Genomic DNA, 11,039 nt, shown 5'->3' with positions numbered 1-11,039 from the left:
GGCCAGGAACAGTGAGTAGTACAGAGAAGCATCTGGTAAAGCCTGGTCTGTGTTTGGAACAGAGTAGTACTGACAGGCATCTCCTGGTAAAGCCTGGTCTGTGTTTGGAACAGAGAGCAGTACTGACAGGCATCTCCTGGTAAAGCCTGGTCTGTGTTTGGAACAGAGAGCAGTACTGACAGGCATCTCCTGGTAAAGCCTGGTCTGTGTTTGGAACAGAGTAGTACTGACAGGCATCTCCTGGTGATTGTGGAGTAGCAGCTGTGATGGAGGTTTGCAGGGGAGTGCATTCGGGCAGACCAGAACTCCTTTCTTATCTGTTATTGTTGTTTACTCATCAGCTTTGTCATGAATATTTAACATTATGTTTTTGTACAAAACTTTGAAAAGACATGAAGGTATTAAGTAGTGATATTTCCCTCCATTGTATATTTACATTTGATTTTTTTAACATTAAACGTTTAACTAGTCTGTCGATACATGATACAGTAGTACTGCTGTGCTGACCATATCTACCAGTAGCAGGTTGACATCATCCCTAGCCAAGTTCATCATAAATACTTCCATGTTATGATACATGTATTTGTTTACAATGCCTTGTTTGCATCATGTGATCCCACAGATCTAGGAATCATCCACTTTGAAATCCACTTTAGAGTTTTGTACCCATGAGTCAAATATTTTTATATGACAGAAAAGTGTGTTTTAATGCACACGTATAGCACAGTGTATCATTGTTGACAGAGTGGTCTGAAACCAAGTGAACCAAACCTGGATCTTCAGGTGGGGAACAGATACCAACTCAACGCTGGTCAGTCCCCTTAGAAACACCATAGAAATATCATGAAAATCAGAATGTTTATAATTAGAATCTGTCCTATATCGGCAGTCATCTCTGCGATAGAGGATCCCACGACCTGTCCAAGACAAGACACTGGCCTGATTAAGTACAGTAGAGTTACAGAAAACCATTGGAGGCAGGAGTTGGGCTTCGACACAGTAGCGTTAGTGATATATACTGTAAGTGGGCATCAACACGGGAGGGCTGGTGATAAGTGGGCATCAACACGGGAGGGCTGGTGATAAGTGGGCATCAACACGGGAGGGCTGGTGATAAGTGGGCATCAACACGGGAGGGCTGGTGATAAGTGGGCATCAACACGGGAGGGCTGGTGATAAGTGGGCATCAACATGGTAGAGTTAGTGATAATAGGGTTGCAAAATTCCGGGAATATTCAAAGCTGGAAACTTTGCTTTGTTTTTTGGTTTTGTCATAAGCAGACATGCAGGCAAACATTTCTAATACAATTTTTTTGTGAAGTAAAACGTTAATGGGTTTTACAGCCCTCTTAGTGTGCAGGATGCTGGGAATTAGCTGTGCATATGATAGAAGAATGCACTGCACATGTGATGGAGGAATTCACAGTGTAGAGTTGAAATTCAATTGAATTTGCATTAAATCAGGTTGTTTAACCAAGATCATGCTGCAAGATCTAGAATTGCATTTTATGTTTTTTTCTCCCAACTAGGCTACATTTAAGTTCCCTGTTATAGGGGTCTGCGGGGGTGTAGTGGTCTAATGCATTGTGTTCCGGTGCAGCTGCCCACCAGGGACCGGCGGCCCACATCTGAGTATGGCCGGATCCCAGAGGGAGTGGCCTATTGGGCCGCTGCTCCCTAAGGGTGGTTAGTTTAATCTTGGCTTGAGGGTTCGTTGCACAATAGCAACCCTATCTGGTGTCGAAATTACGGTTGCAAGCAGAGATAGTCAAGGAGTTGTCTCTCCCTTTCACATTGCCGACCAGCTGGGTTATGTCTACCAAATTGGGTGAAAACGGGATAAAATTCTAAAATAAATGTATAAAATACATTACAAATACAAAGTTGTTGGAAAAAAAAACTATTACAGGCTACAATAAAAGGTCAACATTTTCAAAATTCCCGAGCCTAACTTCCCATGGTAAATTTCTGAAATTTACCAGACATTTTCTGCCCCACTGCAACCCTAGTTATATATGAGTGGGCCTCAACATAGTCGGGTTAGTGATATATAAGTGGACCTCAACACAGTAGGGTTAGTGATATATAGGTGTCACATTCTATCACTGAGGATGATGGTGTGCAAGAGCACTGCCTCTCAAAGCCATTCCAACACAAAGCTGAGCTCTGGATCCGTCTGATGAATGTATTTTACCTCATGGTGGGGCTCTATGTCCAGCACCTGACCAATTCTGAAGTACCGTTTTTAGAGATGACATTAGGGACAGCCTAATATGGAGCCTTTGTACATCTGTGAACTACTTAATCTTGTTGTGGTTGTAAAGTCTAGTTTCATGTTTTCAAACTCCAGAAATGTCATATTAGACATCACGCAAGGCTACTTTTATCTAAAGTACTTCTGCAAATGTTAGCTAATAGTGGCAAAATAGCACACAAATGGCACACAGATGTATGTCTTTCTTATATCAATAGTAATAATCCGTGTGTATTTAAATGTGAAATATACTGCAGGGGTGTCTTGGATATGAGTGGTTGTGTGCCTTGATGACTAAACCGTTGCTGTGCTACTTCATCCCTAACCCTCGACCAGCTGCTGAGTGTTAGGCGCTGAGTTTTAGCTTTTCATTTGTTCTGACTTTATCCCACAGTGGTTGAAAATCTATTGCAACAAAGAACTGCTGTGCAGCTGAACGTGTGTCTGGTTCCCATCTGGTTGAACCCCTGATTCTATTTGAGATTCATAACAATGGGGTAAAAGGGAAAAGAGATTTGGAGGTCTTGAGTGCGAGTGCTAGTTGTCGGCATAAATGTTGTTAATAATGTGAACAGCTTGACTGGAGATCAAAAGGAGAAACCCTAATGAAATGCTCCTATTGCCAATAGTGTGAGCTTTGTGTGATGTGATATTGGTTAGCTTCGCCTCCCTCAGTCCGGTCAGGTCAGGGCTGTTCTTTGCAGGTGCAGTTTCAGTATTCAACCTGAAGGCCGAGCTTCAGGGACCAAGACCACTCTGTTTTTCATCATACGTTTGGTTATTATCATGTATTTAGCCTTTATCTGGACATTTGTATATTCTTATATTGCTGTTACCCTGCTGCTACATTAAATGACTTAATAAATATATTACGGTCTTTGGCTCCTTGTATGGGTCAAACGGGTAGTTCCGATCTCGCAATCTGATTGGTTAAGAGCCGTTGTATATTGACGATATACCACGGGCAAAGCTTCCTTACAAAGTTCCTATGTGAGATATTACTGCGCCAAATATCACTGTCGTCTGTTGGTTACACTAGCTACGGTTTCTCCTCAAGAAAAATGGAAACATTCAATGTCAGTTTTGAATTCTATCCCTCCTGTAAATGGTAAATGGACTGCACTTATATAGCGCTTTGCCACCTTAGCGGCACTCAAAGCGCTTTACAATGGCCTCTCATTCACCCATTCACACACACATTCACACACCAATGGCGGTAGCTGCCATGCAAGGTGCTAACCTGCTCATTGGGAGCAATTTGGGGTTAGGTGTCTTGCTCAAGGACACTTCGACATGTGGACAGTCGGAGCTGGGATTCGAACCACTGACCCTTCGATCATTGAACGACCCGCTCTAACAACTGAGCTACAGTCGACCGTGTAGCCTGTGTATCACCATCACCTCTTTTGCAACTCGCAGTTGCACAGCAAAGGTAGGCTACACTTCGTTCATGGATAGCTAGGTTGGTCAGGAGTATTTAGTTTTGGTTGCTAGGGCTCATCCATCGTTTTGAAACTTGAAACTTAGCAACGTGAGTTTTAGGAACTATATTTCTTGGCGGAGTTAACTAAAATCGATAATAAGACACTCAAATAGTAGCTATTTATCCCATATATGTTTCCTGATGAAGTAACCATTGTAGAAAAGCAATTACTCACTCGAGGGTTGTGGTGTATGGCCAATATGCCACGGGTTGTGCTGGTCGACGGCACTCGGCTGCAACACAACCCGTGGTATATAGGGAGGGAAAGTAATCTCATCGCCCCCTAGCGGTGGTGTTCCTAATGCCGAAAGGATGAATGGGATTTCTCATAGCACATTTTCAGAAAAATTCTATCTCGGTCTACATCGAAAAGTTAGTAGAATGCATTAAATATGATATACTTGGAGACACACTTTATTGATTCTGGTGATCATAGTTAATTTTCAATCACAATCCGAATTATGTATATATTTTTGTGTGTGGCTGGCCAGCCGCACAGCTAGAATAGCAAATGTCCAGTAGTCATTACTCCCTTTTTCCCTTTGTCCCATTGTTGACCTGCAGTTCTATGTTGCTACCACAAGAGGCAGTGGTCCCAGAACCTGCAGTTCTATGTTGCGACCACAAGAGCATTTACCGTTTTTGGCCACAGGAGAGCAGCAACAGGCTTAGATAGACGGTTGGTCCAGAACCTGCAGTTCTGTGTGCTACCACAAGAGCATTTACCGTTTTCAGCCACAGGAGGGCAGCAACAGGCTTAGATAGACTGTTCCTTCTTCAGTGGGCAGCAAAAGACTTAGATAGACTGTTCCTTTTACAATGGGCAGCAACAGGCTTAGATAGACTGTGTTTCCAGTGGGCAGCAACAGGCTTAGATAGACTGTTCCTTGTTCAGTTTCAGCAATTCAATGAGTATTTGAGTTAGACTATTTAGTTTATTTGTGTAAGTATTTCTGTTATACATTATATTTCTTTATTATTTCAGAGACCACACACCCACTGTCTGTTTATGTAAGTGAAGAGAATTGAAAGGTTAAATAATGTGTATAAAGGGTTTATAGAGGGGTCCACAGCCCCTGACCCAATATGACGCGAGGGGGCGGAGTCTTGCCACCACGCCACTGTCCACACCACGGACCCTACTTGACCATAATGAATCTGGTTATGGCTACAAAAAGATCCACAAATGATTGAATACACCACTGAGCACTGTCAGGGCAAATTATTTTATTTTTTTAATCAAAAGACATGGAACCATTGAACACCATGGGTATTGGAGACAACTGCATGTTTCCCCCCAGGGTACTGAGGATGGTGAGAAGCAAAAAATCCCCAAGAATCACTTTGAAAGAATGTCAGGCCTTGGTGGCGTCTAGGGGTCACTAGGTTTCAAAAAGTACCATCAGATGCCACCTCCACAACTACAGGCTCTTTGCAAGGGTTGCCAGAAGAAAGCCTTTTCTGATCAAGAGACACAGAAGTAACTTGGAGCCAAATGTCATCAAAATTATGACTGGTTCATGAAGATGCACTGGTCACATGAGATGTAACTTTTTGGTCAGATACAGCATCAGCATGTTTGGCATCGAAACAGAGATTGTTATCGAAGTTCAATTAATCATACAAAATTAGTAGTCTAAATGCTGAGGTTCCTTTTGTCTCTTTTGAAAGCTGGTTACTTTTAGTCCAACAGTTATGAGTTTGCAAATGTAACCCATGTTAAGGGCTTGTCCAGGACAAAATCTGTGGGCTGAGTGGCATTAAATAATTGATATGATTTTGGTTGATTCTATTGAAACATTAATAAAGTACAGTATTTCACACAAGTTGGTATATTCAGTTTCTCTAGTATATTATTATTATATTATTATTAGTATATTATTTATATTTTTTATGCTGTGCCAGTCAGGGGTGCCAGTAATTTTGGAGCCTACTGTATGTTACAGCTGTGATAGCATGCTGCTTAGTAAGTATACAGTACAAGTATCCAAATTACTGTATACATACAGAGTATATAAAACAGACTTTTACAGTATATTATTTAGTAAATACTTTGCAGAGCAAAAAAATCTATTAACTTCAGTTAATAATTTAAGTGATTAGGATGTACAAGGAATGTATCCATTAATCAAGGGAGCAAAACAGTTTAAATAGCAGAGAATACAGCTTTGTCACTGTTACGAGAACAACTGAAATTCTTTAGGCCTATATGTCTTCTGCTGTCAACCATTCTATCCATGGTCACTGTTTGTTTTATATAAGACATTATTCCCCCTGTTTGTCCTCCATTGTTCCATCTATTGTAGCCTACAACAACAACAAAACAAGATGGCCGTCATAGCTTACTGACCCTCTTGTTCAGGCTGTCTTGGAAGAAAGTCATGTGGCTGTCCGAGTCAAAACCAACATGGAACTCCGGCTTATTCCTGAGCGCGAGGACTGCCACTAGGATGGCCAGCACAGCTGTGAGGCCCCAGACCTGGTAGCTCCTGCCCGAGGCTGGATCTCTGTACAGGAAGCTGTGGAAGCGCAGGCCCCCCTTCCTGGGGAAGCTGAAGACAGAGTGGTCTGCCCGTCTGGTGAAGAACTCCAGGGGGACTGTGAACACATGGCTGACCTCGGAGGGGTTAGGGCACGGGCAGAATGTCTCCTGGATGAAGCCGACCACAGGGGTCACCAGCAGGCCACTCTGCAGGGGACAAGCAGGGGACGATTTGTTCATGTTTCAAAATGTTCTGAGTATCATTCAAACAGGGTGTGTGTGTGATGACAGCGACCCCTCCACCTCCATACCTTGTTCATGATGGGTACCAGTGAGCAGACCACCTCCACCTGGTCCTGGGGAAGGCCTATCTCCTCCTCCGCCTCACGCAGCGCTGTTGCCACGTCATCCACGTCCCTCGGGTCCCTCTTTCCGCCGGGGAAACACACCTCTCCGGCATTGGTCCTCAGCTGCAGTGACACGGAGCTCATCATACACACGCACACACACACAGCTACAGAGCTCATAATACACACGCACATACACACAGCTACAGAGCTCATAATACACACGCACACACACACAGCTAGAGCTCATAATACACACGCACATACACACAGCTACAGAGCTCATAATACACACGCACACACACACAGCTAGAGCTCATAATACACACGCACACACACACAGCTACAGAGCTCATAATACACACGCACACACACACACAGCTAGAGCTCATAATACACGCACATACACACAGCTACAGAGCTCATAATACACACGCAAACACACACAGCTAGAGCTCATAATACACACGCACACACACACAGCTACAGAGCTCATAATACACACACACAGCTACAGAGCTCATAATACACACGCACACACACACAGCTACAGGCAGGGTCATGCATGCTGACCTCTAACGCGCGTAGAGTCATCAGCACGTGCAGCTCCCCGTCCTTCACGAACAATGGTATTAACACGGCCGCTCTGGGCAGGACAGGTAAATACGATAACTTGCTCCCGATTTCATACGGTTTCAATATGGCAATAGTCTTTTCTCTTATGTCCATGGCTGTCTGTCACTTTGGCCGAAGTGAAGCATTAAATAAAGCAAACGTTGTAGGCTACTAGTCTCCTCTCCTGCAGTGATCGTACAACATCACTCGGGTCTATCGAAGGTTAGCTTAATTTATCGTAGCCAATAATAATTGTGGGACTTGTAGGGTAGCCTACTTTCGCTTCCGTGTTTCCGCCTACAAGAACTATCCGATCGTGTTCTTCACTGGAATTTCAAAATAAAGGTTATGCAAAAAGCAAATGTAACGTTTTAAGGAAGAGGCAGGAGGCAGCAGTCGAGTCCTCCTGTATTGGGGTGTATTGTGCACATGAGACATACTTACAGACTGCTTCCTGCGAAGAAATACGGTCCCTTCCTTCAGGGCGGTGAGTGGCACGCGCTCGAAGTGACCCTGTGCGTCCCGTGGCTCGGGAGATAGAATGACAGCTGGGGGTCGCGAGATCCCCGGTTCGATCCCAGCACGTGTGCCGTGCTCCTACATCCATAGCACTGGTCTCCAAACGGTCTTCATCAAACCTGTTTTGGTTGGGTTCGCGGCTGTTCAGGGACTGAGGTAGGCCTAATGTTAACGGAACGAGAAGACAAACCGTATTGTCAGCACTTTGAGGTTGTGTCTCAAAGTAGGCTACTTTATGAACAGAATAACAGGACCCGGGGGCTTTAATCGGCCACACGACACCGCTCTCTCTCATGGGATCATGGGCTGTGCACTCGGGGGTCAGGAGCGCAGCGCGCCTCTGTCTTGGGCTCCTTTCAAATCCTACTGCTAGCCTACGAGTAGTCTTCAAAATAACAAAACGCCCTTGAATATGAATGATTCATAGAGAGCGATTACCCTTATTTAATAGCCTATCGCCAATAATGCCTATCCATCTCTATCGAAAACGTGGACAATTAACGACTGCAGCACTGAGTGACATCTCTACGGACACTATGCTATCTGTTGTTATCCGACCAGCGCTCCTATTTAATTCTGAATGTCGGAGTGTATTAAATAAGGGGTATCGTTGGGTCTTAAGCAAAAAGAAAATAGCTTAAATCTATTTAAATCTAGCCCTACATTTATTTCAATTATAGCCGCCTGGACTAGCCGTCAAATCACAGTGTTCTATCCGGTCTGTGACATCACGGGCACTACGGCGTAACATGTTGACGTCACAGCGGCAAGGTATATATACTGCTGTAACAAGTGAACAAGCCTCAGTGCGGTGTTCGCGATGAGACAAACATGTGGCTAAAGATTGCACTAGTGTTCGCTAGTGTAATAACTAATGTTTTTAAAACCCGAGAGAGGGTGCCGTGTGGACATGGTCCTGCGGCGACGCCCTCTCAGACAACCCCGTCCCAGGATCTTGATCTGGAATTCCTCTTCACGGCAGTTGTGACCGCTCTCTCTATGATCCTGATCGTGTCTTGGCTGTTTGATCAATGGAGAAATCGCCACCGAAACATTGAGGTTGGTAATCAAAGTTGCATTGTACTTTAATCATTTAAAATTCAAACAATTACAGAAGCTGTTATGTCTTTGTGAAGCCTTAATGACCTCAACATCCATCTGGTATTTCCTTTATGAATTAGGATGAAAACCTTGAAGACATTGATTGGTAAGTTGATAATGTTTTTTTCAGTGTATCCAACCATGTGTGTATGTGTGTGTATGTGTGTGTATGTGTGTTTGTTTGTGCGTGCGCGTGTGCATGCATGTGTGAGATGTGTGTGTTTATGTGTAAAATGTGTGGTATGATGCATTTTGATTGTACAAGTGTACTGAAATCATCAAGTCATTTTATTTTATTTTATTTTGTTGTATCTCAAAAGGGCCCAGCAGGACAGTGTGACGGTCGACAGCTGCTCTGCCCATCTGGACGAGCTAATGCAGATGCATGAGCGCCACTGGGACTGTCGAGGACAAGACGATTCAGGTTCTGACTCCTATGATCCGGGGGGCCGTGGACAAGACCCAGTGTCTGAGATGAGTAGAGGCTTCGCCCACGTGCCACCTGGCGGCGTCGCCAAGCCCTTCCCAACACACAAGGGCAAAAGTTCAAAGGGCAAATCAGAGCTGAACGTTCCTCTCTCAGCCAAGGCCGACAGGGAGCGTCTGGTGCTGCTTCGCTGTCAGAGGCTCTGTTGTGCATTTGACACAGCCCCGTCTGACACAGCCCCATCTGTCAGACCACCATTCACGATCACCAGGACAAGTAGAGTTGACAGCCCCGCTAGCGCCTTATCCACCCCCATGGCGTCTAGTGGTGTGCTGGTAAAGGGACAATCTGACCAGGACCTTCCACGATCACCCGAGCCCCACTGGAGGCGAGGTATGGAGCTCTCTCGGCGTCGGAGGCTTTTCCGCAAGAAGTGGGAGGGAGTCTTTCAAGGGTCGGCCATTTCCACCTTGGACTCTATGGTTAAGAGGGCCGCTGACACAGCTCCATCTGTCAGTCGACCACTTTCCATGACCAGGACCAGTAGAGTTGACAGCCCTGCTAGCGCCTTATCCACCCCCATGGCGTCTAGTGGGGTGGCGCTAAAGGGACAATCTGACTCCGATGTTCCACGATCACCCAAGTGCCACTGGAGACGAGACCTGGAGCTCTCTCAGCGTCGGAGGCTCATTCGTGAGAGGTGGGAAGAAATCTGTCAAGGGGCGACCTCTTCCACCTCGGACTCTCTGATGAAGAGGACACCTGACACAGCCCTGTCTGACGCAGTCCCTTCTATCACAGCTCCATCTGTCTCTCCTCTTCCCCCTACTCCACCACCACAACGCCCCCCTACTACTCCTCCTCCTCCCCCTACTCCACCACCACAACGCCCCCCTACTACTCCTCCTCCTCCCCCTACTCCACCACCACCACGCCCCCCTACTCCTCTTCCTCCTCCCCCTACTCCACCACCACCACGCCCCCCTACTCCTCTTCCTCCTCCCCCTACTCCACCACCACCACGCCCCCCTACTCCTCTTCCTCCTCCCCCTACTCCACAACCACGCCCCCCTACTACTCCTCCTCCTCCCCCTACTCCACAACCACCACGCCCCCCTACTACTCCTCCTCCTCCCCCAACTCCACCACCACGCCCCCCTACTACTCCTCCTCCTCCCCCTACTCCACAACCACCACGCCCCCCTACTACTCCTCCTCCTCCCCCTACTCCTCTTCCTCCTCCCCCTACTCCACAACCACCACGCCCCCCTACTCCTCCTCCTCTTCCCCCTACTCCTCTTCCTCCTCCCCCTACTACTCCTCCTCTTCCCCCTACTCCTCTTCCTCCTCCCCCTACTCCACAACCACCACGCCCCCCTACTCCTCTTCCTCCTCCCCCTACTCCACAACCACCACGCCCCCCTACTCCTCCTCCTCTTCCCCCTACTCCACAACCACCACGCCCCCCTACTCCTCCTCCTCCTCCCCCTACTCCACCACCACCACGCCCCCCTACTCCTCCTCCTCTTCCCCCTACTCCACAACCACCACGCCCCCCTACTCCTCCTCCTCCTCCCCCTACTCCACAACCACGCCCCCCTACTCCTCCTCCTCTTCCCCCTACTCCACAACCACGCCCCCCTACTCCTCTTCCTCTTCCCCCTACTCCACCACCACACCCCCCTACTCCTCCTCCTCTTCCCCCTACTCCACAACCACGCCCCCCTACTCCTCCTCCTCTTCCCCCTACTCCACCACCACACCCCCCTACTCCTCCTCCTCTTCCCCCTACTCCACAACCACGCCCCCCT

General features: G+C 46.8%; 2 protein-coding genes across 2 annotated transcripts in view; one reads left to right on the top strand and one right to left on the bottom strand.

Annotated features, from left to right (window-relative positions):
* Window positions 1-5,859: 5,859 nt before the first annotated feature.
* Window positions 5,860-7,374, bottom strand: nudt7 (nudix (nucleoside diphosphate linked moiety X)-type motif 7). Its single transcript, XM_084452599.1, has 3 exons — window positions 7,140-7,374; window positions 6,531-6,689; window positions 5,860-6,426 (listed from the first exon to the last, which is right to left on the bottom strand). The coding sequence occupies exons 1-3, from the start codon at window positions 7,293-7,295 to the stop codon at window positions 6,073-6,075; spliced, it is 669 nt and encodes a 222-aa protein (XP_084308725.1). The 5' UTR covers window positions 7,296-7,374; the 3' UTR covers window positions 5,860-6,072.
* A 1,808-nt stretch (window positions 7,375-9,182) lies between these two features.
* LOC311321255 (gamma-tubulin complex component 3 homolog) overlaps window positions 9,183-11,039 on the top strand; it is a gene marked incomplete at both ends in the record, with an annotated part of 11,155 nt that continues 9,298 nt past the window's right edge. The window contains one exon of the mRNA XM_084453200.1: window positions 9,183-9,420. Within this exon, the coding sequence (XP_084309326.1) occupies window positions 9,183-9,420 (238 nt within the window). The remainder of the gene's footprint in view (window positions 9,421-11,039) is intronic.

Source organism: Borostomias antarcticus (assembly GCF_949987555.1).
Source record: "Borostomias antarcticus genome assembly, chromosome: 18".
Lineage (NCBI taxonomy): Eukaryota > Metazoa > Chordata > Actinopteri > Stomiiformes > Stomiidae > Borostomias > Borostomias antarcticus.
Note: the sequence above shows the minus strand (reverse complement) of the source record. Positions and strands in the feature narration are given on the sequence as shown.

Bases quoted from the DNA above. Each gene is read 5' to 3' on its own strand.
- nudt7 (XM_084452599.1), bottom strand. From the start codon at position 7,295: ATGGACATAAGAGAAAAGACTATTGCCATATTGAAACCGTATGAAATC. The intron at 6,690-7,139 runs GTCAGCATGCAT...GTGTCACTGCAG, and splicing joins TGACTCTACGCGCGTTAGAG to CTGAGGACCAATGCCGGAGA. The intron at 6,427-6,530 runs GTATGGAGGTGG...TGTCCCCTGCAG, and splicing joins TGGTACCCATCATGAACAAG to AGTGGCCTGCTGGTGACCCC.